We start from the raw sequence: 18,947 nt of genomic DNA on the forward strand, positions 1-18,947 counted from the left end.
AATATTAGACAAGACAAGCGATGGAAATATGATGCCCGCTGGTAACAAAACTGAGTGATAAACTTATTTCCGATCCACCTGAAAACGCGATATTTTTTAATCCATCGGGCTTTGTCCAATGCTCCGCTCTGAAATGCTGTTCCGACAGGGCACCGCCAATGTGGCCAGGCCCATAGTGACGCTTCCTGGAGTGACTAGCGTAGCCTAACACAAACCGCCTCCAACGGCACATAACCAGAGATTGACACGTTGCTGTAACGTGACCGTAAGGTAATCCTTTGATATTTACGGACAGTAAGAGGATATTTGCGCCATGCTCCCGCTCATCGCATTTGCGCAATGCTCCCGCTCATCGCTAAGAGAAATGACACCCTCCGAGGGATGTACACGTGGCCCGGCATACTCTTCACGGCTGGCCACCACAAAAACGGCACGCGTTCTGTAAACGGACGCACCGCCGACCCGTCGGCAGCCAGGGCGTCTGCTGAGCCCGCTGCATGCCGACCGCGTGACATCCGGGTCGCCGGGCCTCCGCCCGCGGGGCGACGCCCACGGCGCCGCGCCGAACGCGCCGCGGGGGCTCCGCGGCTGCCGCGCCGCGCCCGCGGGCGTCACCGCAGCCGCCGGCGCCGCGGGCGGGCCGCGTCGGGCTTCCCGGAGCCGGCCGGGCCCTGCCGGAAGTGGGCGACCCTGGAGCCGACGGAGCGCGGAAAGTCCGCGTCTATCGGTCGCGGCGGCGGGACGGGGCGATACCGGCGCCCGCTGTTGCCTTCGGAGGTCACAACGGTGGGCGAGTGCGCCGGCCGGCTGTCCGACGGCTATCTGGCGAGGGACCACCGGCGACGACAGCCGCTCAAGGTTTGCATGCAGCGTTTGATGAGAGGAAAATACATCCCATCGCCACATACCTTGGCATAGAACGCATGCAAGTATGCATCGCTGAGGGCTCCATGAAGATGAGTGGCGAAGGGCGAGAGTGGAGCACGCGAGCCTGTCTGATGGTCTCTTCGGGGGCTTAAAATGCCCAGTAGTGGACTACATTCAGGCAACAGGGCCTCTCCACTGGTTACCTGACTCATCAGATGTGAGCGACATGTAAACTTCGTCCGGTGCTGCTACGTCTGATGCAGCCCGACACCCGCTGATAATAGTTGTCTCCATGCAGGTCTCAGTGGATCCACATTTTGATAAACAACTAGGCCCGGGCGGCCGCGCCGCAACATTGCGCGTCACGTTAAGCCTCCCGCGGCGCCGTCCGACGAGCAGACGGACGCAAAGCTATCCGCCGGAATGGACAGCACATCTTGGCTGGGCTCCGGGCACACGCAACAAGCTACGCTTAGCGGGCACCCTGAACCTAAAGCCACTTACGCAAACCATTCGGAAGAAGGCAAAACAAAAACGTGAACGGCTGCCAAGTACACACGTCTTTAAGAGCTTACTAGATAGAAGATAACGACAGAACATACTTCATGTTCAATTCAGACGCGAACGTTATATATTTGTCATACCGCACTTTCCATGCCTCGCCTTTCCTCATAATCCGCACGGATCTAAACCCAAACCAGCCGCCGTTGATCGAGCATGCATAAAAAGGACAGGGCTTGCCCGATCGGCCGACCCCATTAAACCGCGAATAGCGTAAGTGCACCTTAATGCATTCGGCTGAGATGCAAAATCCAATGGACTAATGCACTGGTTCGCAACGACGCGACCATGAAACACAGCCGGAGACACAGCCGACCCGAGGCGTTCGCCTGGTGTCGCCCCGGCGCAGCGGTCGCTCTCCGACCACCGCCGACTCGGCACCGCGGTCTGTGCCGACCCGGCATCGCGACCCGCGCCGACCCAGCATCGTGACCCTCACCGGACCAGCGCTGTGACCCACACCAACCGAGGCCCTGACCGGGCGCCACTCACCCTTGATGCTGACCACCTTGCCGCGGAAGTCGGCGAAGTAGCGCAGCAGGGCGTCCTTCCAGTAGCTGCGGTACGAGATGAGGCCGAGGTCGGAGAGCGGCTTCTCCGGCGAGCCGATCTTGCCCTCCGTCTTGGTCAGCAGGTAGCCTGCGGACAGCGGGCTCCGTCACGCCTCGTCACCACGGCAGCAGTTTGTTTATCGGCTGCGAGGCGATGCACCGGTCGTAATAGGCCTTGAACGTCGCGCTCACAGTCGTTTGGAAGCATTAGCGCCAATTAAAATGTGCAATTAATGAGCGGGTGACGTGAAAGTCGTCGCCTACATGGGGACGCTCAGCGCGAAAAGGTACGCGCAATACACACGTGCTACCGCGTCGGCCCCGCCCAACCATCACCAACCGGCCAACCCTGCGAACGCCTGCGCTTTCATGACGACTGCAGGCATTCTCCAATGATATGGAAAGCGTGCTGCCATGTTGTTCACTTTTCTTTGAGCTGATGCTTACGTATGGTGACGACCAAGACGTTAAAGGGCCGCCAGGTCGTGCTGAGCGAGTCACGTCAAACGCGTACCGTGTGCAAAAAGATAACAGCCCTGCATTTACATTCACAACCTAGTCCGTGTGCAACAGCGGTGGTCTTTCCCAGTCGCATCGGGCCATCTAAAGGTACATCGCATCACGCCGACGTTCCCAAGCTCCAGCCGGGATACAGCAGCCAGTGGCGTCTTGAGCGATGAACTGATCAACAGCGTGCTTAATGTGTGTAGTGTTCCGAAAGGCTTCAACGAACGTCACGCACAAACAGTTTATGCAACGTGAAATTATGTTGCGACGTGTAGTAATCAACTGGTAGATTTATGTAAAATATCATCCCTAAATCATATTTTTACAAAGTCAAAGTTTCATTTCGATAAACGTCCGCTGCTGTTTGCTCATAACACCACATCTCCCTCCATAATCAGTATGTTGCTCCGATCTGACGCCAGAGAGAGCGTGCTATGACTGTCATTCATGCTCGCAACGACTCGCGGGCTACCAATCCAATGACGTGCCCGCGCGCTCTTACAATGCTGCTCAACGCTAGACACTGAGCGAAGGGAGGTCTGAACCCCGCCGCTCCGGACGCTGGTACCAAAGACTCCGTCGGGCACAGCGTAAGCGGCACTCAGCCCATGGCGCACTTCAGACCATCACGCGGGAGCGGTCTCCCCGGCCGAGACGCCGAGCGTCCAACCGGTCACCATCCGACATAACGGCGTTACGACCGCCCACAAGCCAATTCTGCGTGTCCCGCTGTCGCCGGCGCCACTCGGCCGCCGCCCTGAAAGGTCTCGTGGCGGGCCGCGGCCCATCCGCGCGCCGCCTGGCTGACATTCCCGCCGTCCACCGACATTTGCAACGGCATCCTTGAAATGGCGCGCCCGACTGGCACTGACCGCCGAGGTCGGCCCTTGCGTCACAGCACATCCTGTTACGCTGATTCATTCCGTCACGACGGTCGTGGCTGCAGGTGCGCTCGATGCCAGCCAGCCATTCCATTGCGAATTCGGTACACGGTACAGCGGCGGCATTGTACTGCCCTTACAGCGCTTCAGTACGTACAGCTTGGCCTGTGAGGTCACGTGGTGTAGCTTTGCTCCGGTACACTGCACAGGAGTGTGGTTTTACTCCACTGGACGTTACTTGGCCCGACTGCGAATACTGGCTCCCGCTGTGAATACTGGCTCCCGCTGTGAACACTGTGCAGGTCCGCTCCAGCATCACACGGACTGACGCCAAAAAGGTGCTATTTATGCATGTTTAACAACGAATGGTTTTTCAAAAAAAATTCCAAAGAAAAGTTTTTCAATAAAAAACTTTTTTGAACCCCACAAATCCCGACATCCATGTATACCCCCACGTTTGCGCTTTGTCTTCCGTCATATCACTACGGACCAAAGCGACGCCACGATGGAGGCTCCACTTTGCGGTACTCATCTTCTGCTGGGCTCGTATTTTAAGGTCAAAACCTTACGGAATTATTGCAGCGTCAACAGAAGACGCCTAGTAAAATCGAAGACATTACAAGGATCAGGCGTGTATGCCGTAACTTTCTGTGCATTTGACTTTGAAGTTGGCTGAAGAACCTCGGAGTGATTAAGGCGTTTTCGAGACAAATGTCGCATGTCCAAATTAAAACGTACGAAGCGCAGCGTATAAATAATTTAGCTTCTTCTCAGCCTTGGTAACTGACTAAGGGCAAAACTTGACAACTCTCTGGCAGGTTATTAGAGGAAAAAATAAACATCGTCTCAAAGCATTAGATTAAGGACAAAAAATGGTAATCGTTCCTGACATTAATATTCAAATAATTAATTTTTAATCTAACGACAAAATTCTAGGCAAAAATATCATTCAGCTTTGTGGTAATCGTGTACTCTAAGCAGAACGATAATTTCATCTTCTGGTCTGATTATCCTGTCTTCTCTCAAGCTTAGCCACAAGGCAAATACAGCACAATATCACTAGATAAGCATATCAATAACATGACCCGGGCGACACTGCGTGCTGCACCGTTTAAACATTTCCTTTCAGCCCGAACAAAGGCGCTCACCAGATGCTACACGCGTCTTGTTTAAGTCAACCACACGGACGCCATATGACCAGGTGCTCGCGGTGCCAGAAAATCCAAATCGTAAGCTGGGTCACTGCTGGATAAAATAATAATTCCAATGGCCGCCGGCATCAATGGCATCCATGACTCACACATTACCCGGCCTCTGTCAATTCGGCATGACGAGCGTCTTACGAGGAGATCGGACCGCGGACTGGAGCCTACCATCGCAAGGTCAGAGTCCACGAGATAGCCAGCTGTTTGTCCTGTCGGTCACGCAGAGGTGTGGAGTGGTGACTGGTCACGCAAAGCCAGCCTGCATCGGGCGACCTTGCTGACCTTGGCTGACCTTAAGCACTCTTGGCACTGTGTGGAAAATATCACGCAGTCCCTTCGGGTACCCAGGTTCTGCGTAGCGAGAGAGCCAGGGGAATATACTTTCGGTTTGCTTGAAACGACGCGGCCTTCAGCGTGGGTTGCATTCATTCGTGCATTTGTGACGTTTCGTACAACTTCGACCAACTTAACAGGATGTTTTGAAATCATGGCTTCGGGACCGAAGTCCCAACTAAATATAGATTGTTGCTACCATGTGCCTATCTACTCAGCATGGCTTCGGGACCGACGTTCCAACTAAATACAGATTGTTGCTACCATGTGCCTATGTACTCACTAGAGTGATGTCATTTAGATGGATGGGTTTTGCGCACATATTTTGACGTGCCACGTAATTCCAAGACACGGCCGGCTCCGTTTCAGCTTCGTTATATTGGCCAGATGCTACCTGAGCGGAACAACGGGCCAAGTAAGCGCTGTTTCTGAAACGCCAGCCCACAATGCTTGCCACATGCTGGACACCGTACACGGCGCCCCACCAAATGAGCTAGAGGGTGGAAAAGAAAAACTTGGTGGCATTTCGATGCGCCAACTTCTCGTCCGTCCCTCGCTGAGGCTACAACTTTACAGCTGAAGCGAAACGCAAAGAGCGACGGGCTCGAAATACAAAACATATACGTATATATATATATATATATATATATATATATATATATATATATATATATATAGCTATATGAAAACGGGTGAAATTCTCTAACTTGCAACGTAGCAACGAAAAAAGTCTGCGATTCCAGTCCATTCATATACGTTTCCACCCACCGTTCTACAAACCCTCCGGCCGGCTCCAAACGTCACACTGGATCATAATCTGAACTCACCTGAGCCACATTCCACTGCCGCCTACAGAAATGTGAACCTGTGGTGCGCTCTAAGGCCAAGTACTAATTCATTGGTCCCGACACGACATGACGCGGGACGGTTCGCGACATCGCAGCGGCCCTACAGACCGGCTTCTCGGGACGATGGGCAGTCCCACGATCGCGCCTCCCCCCGGCACGTCTGTTCTCCCACGTCCCCACCAAGGCGGCCAGTAGCCACTCTCACCACCCACCGCAATGGAGCCTGCCGCATCCGGCACCGGGGCTGCGCTTCAGCGAGCGCCCCGACCGTGGCCGTGCGCCGCCGCACCGGATCCCACCACACCCCTGCCTGGTGACCCAGCACGGCTGCTGACCCTCTACGGCTGGCGACCCGGCACAGCTGGTGGCCCGGGACACCCTGGGGGCCGGGGCCGCTCGCTTACGCGCCCCCACCCTGCAGCGCGCCGGCTCATGGTCGCCCGCCAGTGACGTGGCGGTGCTGGCGGGGGTGCTGGAGGGGACCGCCAGCGGCCTCGGCAGCAGACGGCAGACGTCACACCCCAGAGGTAGGTCTGCAGCTGGCAGTCGAACACGACCGGTCCCGTTACCACCAGCCCGCGCCGGGCGGCGCGTGACGGCGTCACTCTCCAGCATCATCGGCACTCACGACACATGGAGAAGGGGGAGATCGCCGAGACCCGGTCTCGCCGTGGCGGGCTGGAGGCAGGCCAGCACAGGAAGACCGGGCGACTGGCGCGAAGCTTTCGAGCCGGGGAGCCGTTTTATTTCGACCAGAATGTCCGATCCAAAACCCAGTTGTCTGTGTGCAGCTCTCAGTTCGCAGGCTTCAAGTGCACAAGGCTGTAATGGGCGTGGCATTCGTGAGCCAACTGCCATCGATAATATTGCCGGAGGCATCTCCCCAGAGCAAGGCGAGTTTCAGACCACCTTGCGTACAGAATGCCACAACAGGCCACTGGTCAACGACCACTTTTTAATCCAGCAAGGGAGGGCGGGCGGGGGGAGGGGGTGAGACCCCACATACAGGACCTCAAATGACGAGTTTACAACAGCTAACCCTCCGGTGCTGGCCGGCCGCGTCAGCGCAGCTCCTTCCGCATGGACAAACAACGGGCGCCATTCAGACGCCAGTTTCTAGTGCTGACAACTGACTCATCCTGCGGGGCGCAGGGACGCGCGGCACTAGTTGCGCGACAAACCAGCCTTGCGCAGAAGGGAGCGCACCAGCACGGCATGCCAGCGCGACCCCTCGAACCGCGCAGAGCATGCGAAGCCGGCGCGGAAACCCCCCGCAGGAGCGACTGCAGGTACGCTCCACGGCCAGCAGGTCGAGCGGGCACCGCGCCGGTCTGCCACGTCATGTCCACCATTTGGACGCCGGCTCTACACGCATATCGGTCTTATCGTATCCGAGGTCTGCTGCCGCAATCGGCGGCTCACAAAGGTCCAGGTGGTGCTCATAGGAAGACGCCGTCATCGCAAGTTTGCAGACACAGGAGAGCCACGCGGCCGGGGCGTGCTGAGGTGCGCGGCCGAGAGATCCCTGTGCTGCTCACTAATGCACCTGCTGCCATCCAGCAAAGCAGCACCGCAAGCTCCCCTGGTGGGAAAGCAAGAGCGATCCAGCGGGGCAGCAACCCAAGCCCCTCGACATCAATAGAGGAAAGACAAGAGACTAAGGCGCCTCTCGCCTGACCAAAATGAGCTCATCCATCACGCTACAAGTCTGTACTGAACAAAACACACCGCAGTCAAAAACATCACCGGAGACCGCCTCAACAGCGGTGCTCGACTTTTACATGGAAAGGTTCTGAGGACTCCCGAGCATTGCCCGCGGATCATTTGAGGACAGCGGGAGGCGGGGAGGGGAGGGAAAGCGATTTTTATATTTTTTCTATACTACGCAGTACAGCCAATGCTAAATTTTTGTTTAGGTAGGGTTGGCTATCCTCGTTGTCCTTCTATATACCACGCGGCACAGGTCGAAAGAAGGCATCAAGTTACCATCAAACCATACTTAAGATGAAAACATCGAACATTCGGGGCAGAACCCATAATGAAGTCACGACAACACGCCCGAGACACCCCCGTCCACGAGAAATACTGGGAACGTTGATGATTTTCATAATATATATCTTATTTGAATAATCACTTCCTGACATATTGAAGGTCAGTTACTTTTAGCGCAAGAGACTAAGACCAAGAGCTTCCACAGCAGGATGTTGGGCCTACCGAACCATTTGCCCCACTTTTCATCCTAATTTCAAATTCCTTCGCTGCATCGCGTAATAATGATCCAACTCAAATATGTACACCACTAATATCTTCATAATCTCAAAACCTTGAGTTCTGGCGCACTATAGGTTCTTTAGCCGGTTAGCTACGGTTTCTTTGTATCTGTTTATTTGAATTAAGCCTGGCTGAATTCTCCAGACCCACTCAAACAGACCCACAGTTTAACTCTGGTACCTGTGGCTGAATTCTCCAGACCCATGCAAACAGACCCACAGTTTAACTCTGATACCACATTCACCTTTTCAGCAACACTGCACCATAGTGCAATACATAGGTACACCAAACAATTTGTTGTTACAGACAATCGAGCCGTAAATTCAAATTGATTCCATTCATTTCTCGTTTTTCACTATGCACCCTGCAGTATTGCTGCAATGTTTTCACTTCAGCCAGAGCGCAACGGCAAGTCGGTGCGCTCTGGCTGTACCGACACTGCGGCGCAGCGTTCCTGCTCTGGCGTCACGACTCGGCGCGGTGACGCTCAGAGGGCCCACGTGGCGATGACGCTCACAGGGCCCACGTGGCGGTGACGCTCACAGGGCCCACGTGGCGGTGACGCTCATAGGGCACACGTGGCGGTGACGCTTACGGGGCCCATGCGGCGGTGACGTTCATGAGACCCATGTGGCGGTGACGCTCACAGGGCCCGCGTGGCGGTGACGCTCATAAGGCACACGTGGCGGTGACGCTCACGGGGCCCATGCGGCGGTGACGTTCATAGGACCCATGTGGCGGTGACGCTCACAGGGCCCACGTGGCGGTGACGCTCACAGGGCCCACGTGGCGGTGACGCTCATAGAGCCCACGTGGCGGTGACGCTCAAAGGGCCCATGTGGCGGTGACGCTCACAGGGCCCACGTGGCGGTGACGCTCACAGGGCCCATGTGGCGGTGACGCTCATAGGGCACACGTGGCGGTGACGCTCACGGGGCCCACGCGGCGGTGACGCTCACAGGGCCCATGTGGCGGTGACGCTCACAGGGCACACGTGGCGGTGACGCTCAAAGGGCCCACGTGGCGGTGACGCTCAAAGGGCCCACGTGGCGGTGATGCTCAAAGGGCCCACGTGGCGGTGACGCTCATAGGGCCCATGTGAAGCTGACGCTCAAAGGGCCTACGTAGAGGTAGCGCTCACAGGGCCCACGTGGCTATGACGCTCAAGAGACTCACGTGGAGGTGACGCTCATAGAATCCACGTGGCGATATGTCCGCTGCTCTGAATCGGATGGGGAAGGAGGGCTGCTTCTTATTACCGCAAGGCTATTCTGGATATAAAGATGACAAAAATATTTGCATTCAATTTTAATTTATCAATACATATTTAATAGCACTGCATAGGCTCAATGCCTTTCAGCAACTGTTAGAAAATGGATCTGCATGACGTAACAATTCGCACTGCAACAAGGGCCTTGGTCATATATAACGGTACTGCCTTTCGACCTCAAGCGAAACCTGTGCTTGAGCCAGTTTGCAGCACGCACTGCATCCCCACCACAGCTACCACAGCTAAGCTCGTGCTAGAACAATTGCTTAAGCGTTTCGGCCACAACGGCCAGGCCAAATTCACTACATTCTCGCAGTGCATGGAAACTAGCACAGCAGTGTCGCCAGAGCAGACAGACCCCGGCTGAGAGCCAACGAGGCGAGGCAGCGCGGCCGGCGGGCCAGCGCCGGCCGGGACAGCTGGCAGCGCGGTCGCTGGCGTGACGTCAGCAGCAGCTGGCCGGCCGGCGCCGCACGCTCTCCTCGCCTCCAGTGGTGCGGCGTCGGACGTGACGTCACACCGACTGCCCGCCCCGCTAGGCCCCTCCCTGTCCGAGCACCCGCCCGCAGCCCGTGGCGGCGGCCAGCGCCCCGACCCGCCTCTGCCGACGACTCCTCCCAACGGGCGGAATGGGCCGTCCGAACGCCGTTGAGGGTGTAGCTAACCGCGCGGATTCAGTAGCTGCACATAACCCGGTGGCCGGCGGCGGCGGCGGCCGGCCGCCAGGCGGCGCGCCGCCGCGCCGGCCACGCCGCCCGGCTGACCGACGCCACCCGGCCGCATGGCGGCGCCGGCCGACGGAGGGGGCGGCCGGAGCGCGCACAGGGGCGGCGCGACGCGTTCCGACGGGCGGGGTCGGGCGAGCCACACCGGCCGCCCCCGCCACCATGGCGGCAGACCGACCGCAGACAGCGGCCAGGGCGACAGCCCGGGTCCCGCGGCGGTCAACCGGCGGCCTCGTTCTCCATGCTCTAGCCGTTCCACCAGCGGCGATACCGATGCGTCAGTTCGGGGGAGGGGAGTTGGAACGGGTTCATGAGAGTTCAGCCTGCCTTGACGTTCCAGGCTCTACGCCACAAAGGTAATACGTTATTTACTTGGTCTCTAGTCATCCTTTTTCTGCACGGCATTACGTTACGTCACGTCACATTATAGGCAAGCGGAGACAACCTTCATATGTCTGGGGAGAGTGGCTCAGCGGCGATCAGCAATCGAAAAGGTCTTGAATGGCGCATATCATGCCATCACAAATTCACCCCTTTACTGTGGCGGTGCATTTGGGTACTGATTTTTCATTAAGGAACCACGGCATTGATAATGTTATAACACGTAAAGAAATTTATACAGTGAAATAAACACGATCGCTTGCGTCTTTTGGACCGACCATGTCACTTGGACGGCTGGCTACAATTCCAAAGATGCCCAGTACAAGCCGCTCCCCATCTGCTCAGAACCCTGCCATCCACTGCTTCAACCTTGAAAAGGCCTTTCTTTCTGCAGCCTTCTCGTCAACGACTTTGTTTGTACCTGAGCTCAAATGACAGACGGGCCTCGAGCACCGGATGACTGTCGGAGCCTCTTGCTCCTTGTCCGGCCAATGTGTCCGCCCCGGCTCACGCCACAGCAGCGCACCCCATGAATTCCACCCCAGCAAGCCCCCGAATGATATGCTCAGGGGAGGAGCGGAGCACAAAATGGCGTCCCGCGGCAGCCAGCCTACCGTCGTGCTGGATTTCCGGCTTTGCCAGCGGCGACCGGCCGTGCTGTGGCCACGAGCCGATCACCACCGGCCGAGCCCTCCGCTCACAGGCCGTGCGTCAACCCAGCTGAGCGCCGCGGAACGGATTTCTCAATACCGTAGGTGACCGTGACGTGCTGCATCAGCCGATAAGGCATTCTCCGCCACGGTTTGACCCACGAGCAGTGCCTACCCCGGGACACCGGCCCCACTGACCCAGCAACACGTGCACTCACGCATTCCGTCGCAACATCAGTCCCTGGGTCAAAGCGGGTGCTGCAAGGAAGCTTGGTCGCCGTTACGCAGGAAATGTCCTTTTACGATGCGTCGCCTGATGTTGAGCACACGACAGACGCCTCTGGCACCTGAGCATGGACCACTGAACTGTCCATTCCGTCCTCATCACGCCTTCCCCAATTTAGATTAACTGCGACGGTATACAGGGACAGTCAGGCATCAGACCGCCTGCAGTGCAGATAAACAGGGACAGCCAGGTATCAGACTGCCTGCAGTGCAGATAAACAAGGACAGCCAGGTATCAGACTGTCTGCAGTGCAGATAAACAGGGACAGCCAGGTATCAGACTGCCTGCAGCGCAGACGCAGAACACGATTCAGTGGAAGAGAGGCAGAAGTAACGTCGCCTTTCTTAGAGGTGTTTTTATCTTAGCTTGAAAGACTAAATCTCGATCTCGTTTGCACATTTTCCTGATTAATGGAATCAATTTGTCAACTACTACATAAGGCAATCACCAAAACTTCAGGTGTTTTTCTGTAACTGCTTTTCCTTTTACTCTATATGACGATATAGAAAAAAACAGAAACGAACCATTGCCACCCATCACATGAACATGGGACGTTATAATTAGTACAAAACAAACAGGCCGTAAATCCTTGCTTAAAAAGAATGGGCCCGCCGACGAATCAATCTACAGACACATATATTTAGTATTTACCATCGTTTATCGTAATATTTCAGCAGAATTTATACAACATGATAGCCTAGTGGGAGGTAGCCACTACCTAATGTTTTCTTCTTTAGTGCCCGCGTTAGTACTGGCGTTTTACTCCACAGTGCTGCGGCGGAAAACAAAGCGAGGACATGTTGGTATTTCCGGCGTTCGTGATTTGTTGTCCTTTACAAAACTTCGTACTAAAATCAGGATCTTCTACTCGTTTCGGGAACAAAAATCGGGAAACACGTGGCCCCTCCTCAATGGTAAACATTTCGTTACTGGCAACGTGCAGACCAGTTCGTCATGCGGACTCTCGCTTTTGGCGCACCTAATTCCCTTAATGGTCATCGCCAGCATTCCAATTAACAAGCGTCACATCCGGGAGGCATTCTGACGATCAGTGTGCATGTTCAGCCTCGATGACGGAGGTATATACGTGGGTCAGGAATCGAATCGTTAGAAGAAGAAAAACGCTCCACGTCTGAAGAGGAAGAGCCTTGCAATGAATTGGTCTTATTTCTTTTTTAAAGATCAGTTCACAAATGTCACTACACATATCCGTCATGAATTTTGTCATGCCTAATACATGACAAAATTTCAAGACACTGGGCCTCACTGAACCAAAGCATGACTGAAGACTCACCTTCCATATCATAGCTCATTTTGTGCTGTGTTGGCTGCACGATGTGATTTAGTATTGAAGTACCAATGCCGGCATGTTATGCCATGTTCAAATAAGCTAAGTGAGAAGCGCGTAGCACGGCATGGTTTGATACACCAAAATTCGTAACAACGCATAGATACGATCTAAGGACGTATATATACGTGGCGATGACCTTTCAAAATCTGGGCAATTAACCCTCGAACTTTCCGACGAATTAAGGACCCAGGCCTGACGGGCCCTTGTCGGTTAATTTTCTAGCATATATGTAGATAAGGAATTGATCGGTTTCCATTTAAATAACGAACCCTTACAAGTACCAACGCAAATGGTCATATATAGTTTAAAGCTATTAACCCTTAGGTTTTGGTTTTCCTGGCAATAATCCTAAGGAACAAATAGCCGATTACAGATGTGACAGATCAGTAAGGGAACATAAAGAAAACGGCCAATCTTATGTAAATATCTCGGGTAAGAATTTCAGGTAGATGCGCGGGTTATCAAAGCATGCATGGCCTCTGGGTTGCAGGTACTTGATATAACACAACAGTGTACAAAAACTATTCATGTAGCGGAGTGAAACAAGGCCGCTCTTCTTCATAAAGAGCCATGGTCCAACCATATTTCAAACCCTTTTTCAATACGTCAATGCTCCATATGAATGATAATCAAAACAGCCAGTAAATATTTTGATTTCCCTGCTAAGCTCAAGACCGAGATTTCCACCAATCATTATTCGTCTAGAGCATACACAATAGCCGCTCTGCAAAGGGTTGGTGTATGTACACCTCCATGTTACTATGCAGCGTCGAAAAAAATTGCACGTTCAAGACTTCTCTCTCAAGACTTATCTTCATGGTCAGTTTCTCTTATTTTCAACGACGTTAAGTAAGGTGCCTATTTCCATTTCATTCGTGTCTGGCTTTCTTCGGTTCCGACGTTCCCAGTCAGCGCCTGCCATCCCTCCCCTATCTGGCGACACCCGGACATCACTGGATCAAGGTCGGACAGTCGCAACCATTGAACTAGACGGGCGCTCATCCGAAATGACCGATTTCGGTTCCTCCTAAATCGCATTGTATTATGTAAATGACTGCTGAATGGTGCGACATATCAAAGAACTTTGGGACTTTGGGACCATGGAGCGAAGCTTGAACCGAGAGACGTCACATGAGTCCGAACACATTTGAATAAGCGATGGTCTTGTTTTGATCGCATCACACCTGGCGCCGTGTCGTGCGCCTGTCGTGTGGCTGTGCCGAGCTTCGAAGTGATACGACAGCGACTATACATCGACTAATTTTAAATCAGCAGTGCATGCATGCTATTGCATGGCAGAACTATCTTTAAACAGAAAACACGATAAAGCCAGAGCTTCATTCAGCCCATGCACATGCGCTGACCGTTTTGCCGCTTTCGTCTTGACCGAGCTGCTCATTCAGCCCATGCACATGCGCCAACCGTTTTGCCGCTTTGGTCTTGACCGAACTGGCATTACGATCATACCCCATTTTAATAGCAATAATTATCACTTCGACGCCTTTGCGACGGGTGACGAGCGAGATGAGTGAGGTCCTGGGAGGGAGGTGAGGTGAGGTGAGCTGACGTGAGGTGAGGTAACGCGAGGTGAGGTGAGGTGAGGTGAGGTGAGGTGAGGTGGCGTAATGTGAGGTGAGGTGAGGTAACGTGAGGTGAGGTGACGTGTTCGTTATCACCCTGTCCAGAATGAGGTCCTGGGAGTGAGGTGAGGTGAGGTGACGTGTTCGTTATCACCCTGTCCAGAATGAGGTCCCGGGAGTGAGGTGAGGTGAGGTGACGTGTTCGTTATCACCCTATCCAGAATGAGGTCCCGGGAGTGAGGTGAGGTGAGGTGACGTGTTCGTTATCACCCTATCCAGAATGCAAAACATAGCCGGGTGGAGCCCGTCGCATTTGGGAAATCATGTGAAAAGAGTTATGGACGCAGCGAAGTATAATCTCTTCATTAATTACGCGGGCAGGCGTGCTCTGATGTCTAGCGTCCGCACTTAATCATGGCAACACTTCTGGAAAGCTGATTAGCTACGTGTTGGCCTGACCCAACGATTTCAATCGACAGAATCGATGCATTTGAATCACTTAAAGAGCTTTGGCTACTGATACCAAAGTACGGCTTAACACACAAAACGGTTTAGGGGAACATCAGCCATGATGAACAGGATCCTACGAATGTGTAGTATTCGTGCCCAAGTCCCTCCCGGATTCGAGCCTTCTGTTGCAGATCAGCTTCAGAGGTGACCTTAGTGGCTAGTCAGTCGATTGCTGCCCCCCCCCCCGCATTCAGTCGCACAGTTTGAGCTCCGTCAGTGCGTTGTAGCCAGCACGTTCGCTTTCACTGTGCAATTGGTTGCAGTTTTCACCTTCGTCACTCACTCTGCTAGCTCAGATCCGACGTAAATCGCCAAAACGCCTCACAACGCTTGGATGGTTTGCGCACGATTACGCGCAAGTCTGGACGCATTGCCCAGCACTTCTGCCCGTGAAATTGTCTATTTCCTCCTCCGCCATTATTAATTACTCTCATATGTTCGGCCCATGCGCCGTCGTTCAGTCACGGGGCTTTACGTCACACTCAGCTGCTGGGGCTATATGGCGTCGTCTGTCTCTCACCATGGCAGGAAGGGTGGGCGCCGCCTTTGCCGGCGAGTCCCTGCGACGCCTGGTGGCCGATATCTGAACCCGTTTGCGATCTGTTTTCTTCAGCTTTTTGTGATTTAAAACTTGTAAGCTTCCCCCGCTACATAGAATGGAGAGAAGAAAAAAATAGGCATCATATCTTGCAGAAATACCCCGCCCCTTGATTGAACGTTCCGCATTTACATGTCTTGACAAGATTACAGCAAAACTTTAAAATAATTATACCACTTGTTATAACACTTTTTTGCAACGTTAAAATGAGTGGCTGTAAACATATAATCCCGGGAAAAGGCGACTGGATGAGCCGGGTCACCGAAGCATCATGAGCTATTAAATGTGGCTCCTATTGTAATAATTAATGTTCCACATCAACACGGTTTTCAGGTAGTCGGTGCTACGGCTCCGCACAGAAATTCCGTGGCATGCAGGATACGACGCTCGCGCGGGTATGTTTGTACGCTTGTATGTATACAAGTGCCTGACATTGTTGACCTCTGCCACCTTGTTTATCTCTGTGACGATTGGCAGTAATGGCCTGAAGTTTATCTTGGGCCAGCAAATACATGGCAAGGCCTCGCTCAGCGTGCTGCATCACTCGTTATTGAAAGCGCCTCCATCTCCAGGAAACTGGATCCATTTTACACATGTGGAAAAGCTTGTGAAACATTAGGACAAACCGCACATTGGATATTTTTCTCTCATCCTGTTTTCGGAAAATCCAGCCTTTCGTTTACCAAGCTGAGGATTTTCCTGGTACATCTTGGGGAGAGCTCCAACCCCTATCCATTTATGTTCGTCCTCCGCTAAATTCAAACTAGCATAAAACGTTACATATAAAGCGTGGTTCATATTGTGCTTTTTCATGGTTTATTCCTTTTACTGCTGTGCTATAGTCGACGGTCCTGCAACTGAAGTTAGGAACATTACTAGGTATGCACTAGGTGTCAATACATTTGATGCGTTTTTTGTTTGCTGGTCAAATATTGAGATCACACTTTGAAAAATGCAGCTGAGTGTATTTATCTATCTATCTATCTATCTATCTATCTATCTATCTATCTATCTATCTATCTATCTATCTGTCTCTTTATATATATATATATATATATATATATATATATATATATATGCGCGGTAAGCTCTTGCGTGACAGACCCTAAGCCAGCCGGGGCAGGGCGGGATGACCCCTGGAAAATATGCGTCTACAGTCCGTCCCACGTTTTGTCGACTGAGGTGGCAATTCCACACGCGAGCGCGGAACACCATGCCTGCAGAACAGCATGGAAATGAAAACAAAACAGGTCGCAAAAATTGGTCATGACACAAAGCTCTCCGATTTACGCTGCCGCGCGCAGTGCCAGCAAGCGCCTGGACTTACTGAAATCGATGAGCAGTCTGCCATAGCCCTGACGCTGGTAGGGTGGCAGGGTCATGATGCATGAGACGTTGTAGTTGAGGAATGAGTTCTTCTCCTGTGGACAGAGCAGCGGACGCGATTGGAGCCAGGGTGTCGCCGTGCGTCCGTGTCGGAGACAGAGCTAGGCACGTCGTGAGAGGCGAGAGCGCCGACAGAACAAGACAGGAACGGTTCTTGTTCATTGGTGTTTTCGGGCTCGTCGACTGCAGTAGTCATTTTGCGCCCATAACGATAGACAGGAGCGGGTGAGAACGCCCATCTCCAAACACTGGCAGCGTAACACTGTGTGTCGATGTCGGAGACAGGACTAGGCATGTCGTGAGAGGCGAGAGCGCCGACAAAACAAGACAGGAGCGGGTGAGACCGCCCATCTCCAAATACTGGCAGCATATGACGTTCATAACACTGTGGGGGACGGCGCACGCCATTACATCATAACGCCCAATAAACGCGGCGCGACCATTGACATCGGAACATGAAGACTGCTCAAACGGTCAAGGACACGAGACCATTGCGGAAGTTCCGTACATTTTTACAGCCTCGGCAAGAACCAAGCTTCGTGGGGCCGCCACTGCGACAGCGGGCTTGGCTGAGCAGCGGTCGTGAGGTGCCAGGGTCACGGGGGCAGGAGGGGGGGGGGGGGGTAACCTGCTAGGCAACCACAGTGTCGATCATTCCATCAATAAACACTGTCGCGAGGGAGGCCCCAAGACGGCTATGACGCTGCTGAACCCGGTATGGGTCGCGGCGTCATCAGAAGGCGACCGATCTGGGTTTCCAAAAATGAGTGAGGATCCAAATAGGGTAACATCATAATAAACTTCACAAGTCACCGTTCCTTCCCAAGACATCCAGCGTGCGTGAGCCAGCCTGGAACCCTGCACCTCCACAGGGCGTGAGCCAGCCCGAGCCTCTGTGCCTCTACATGGCATGAGCCAGCCCGAGCCTCTGCACCTCCACAGGGCGCGAGTCAGCCCGAACCTCGCCCTCACAGCTGAGCCACCGAAACCTCTCTGCACCTCTAAGGGCGTGAGCCACCCGAACCTCTGCACCTCTACAGGGCGTGAGCCAGCCCGAACCTCTGCACCTCTACAGGGCGTGAACCAGCCCGAACCTCTGCACCCCTACAGGGCGTAGGACAATCCAGGTCCCTGGACTCCAAGTGCGTTCGGCGTCAGCACATCCCTGCACCTCCCTCTTACGTCAGCCAGGCGGACGTTTTGCCCAGGGTAACAGCCGGTGCTGGTGCCCCTCGGTCGCATACGCCGGTCCACACGCGCGCCGGCGCCGGCCCGCCGCGCTGTCCAGCTAGCAGTACCCCTGTCTTATTCCTCGGCAGGCTGGCCGGCGCCGTCCGCCGTCAAAACAAGCCGCTGAGGACGGCGCTGCCTCCGCCACGCCGGTGAACGCGGCCACGTGACCAGCCGGCCGCGGCGTCGCACAAACAGGGGTGCTGCGTCCCGGGGGTCGGCCGCGCGCTCGGCAACAAGCCGAAGGGGGTGGCCGTGGGCGAGACGCCACAGCCTGCGGAAGGGTCCTCGACAGGCCGCCGGGCGATGCCAACCCAGATCAGCAGGAAACCCGTCCGAAAAACACCGCGCGGAGGCGCAAACACCGTATCGGGGCCGTCATCTCCCGCGCTTCAGGTAAACCAGCTCCGCTGCGCCCGCCGCCAGGATGGTCGAGCTTGCAAGGCCAGTCGGCCGGGGCGGCGGCCGACTTCAAACACAGCACGCGCGCCCGCCGCCGGCGCCCCGTCTGCCCTTCGGCTGCGGCCGCACGCGCCAGTTGCTAGGGGCGAGAGGCCACGCGCCGCGGCCGCGACCGGCAGGGTTCATCGCCCGCGGGCGGCCGCGCGCCTTTGAACCGCGGGCTGCGGGGCCGATCGACGAGCCCCGGGTCACTGGCCTCCGGCCGGCCGCGAGCTGCTCCCTTGCGCCGACTCCCAGCTGGAGTAGCGCGGCGGGGCCGACGACGGCGCGGCAGCGTGGCCAGCGCACGTGGTGTCGGCGAGAGAGAGAGAGAGAGAGAGAGAGAGAGAGAGAGAGAGAGAGAGAGAGAGAGAGAGAGAGAGAGAGAGAGAGAGAGAGAGAGAGAGAGAGGAGAGAGAGAGAGATGAGAGAGAGAGAGAGAGAGAGAGAGAGAGAGAGAGAGAGAGAGAGAGAGAGAGAGGAGAGAGAGAGATAGAGAGAGAGGAGAGAGAGAG

General features: G+C 54.6%; 1 protein-coding gene across 1 annotated transcript in view; it reads right to left on the reverse strand.

Annotated features, from left to right (window-relative positions):
* chm (lysine acetyltransferase chameau) overlaps positions 1 to 18,947 on the reverse strand; it is a 79,696-nt gene that overhangs the window by 23,137 nt on the left and 37,612 nt on the right. The window contains exons 7-8 of the mRNA XM_037216222.1: positions 16,703 to 16,796; positions 1,921 to 2,067 (exon numbers count right to left, since the gene is read on the reverse strand). Coding sequence (XP_037072117.1) covers positions 1,921 to 2,067; positions 16,703 to 16,796 — 241 coding nt within the window. The remainder of the gene's footprint in view (positions 1 to 1,920; positions 2,068 to 16,702; positions 16,797 to 18,947) is intronic.

Source organism: Pollicipes pollicipes, unplaced genomic scaffold, assembly GCF_011947565.3.
Source record: "Pollicipes pollicipes isolate AB1234 unplaced genomic scaffold, Ppol_2.1 Scaffold_4002;HRSCAF=4701_pilon_pilon_pilon, whole genome shotgun sequence".
NCBI lineage: Eukaryota > Metazoa > Arthropoda > Thecostraca > Pollicipedomorpha > Pollicipedidae > Pollicipes > Pollicipes pollicipes.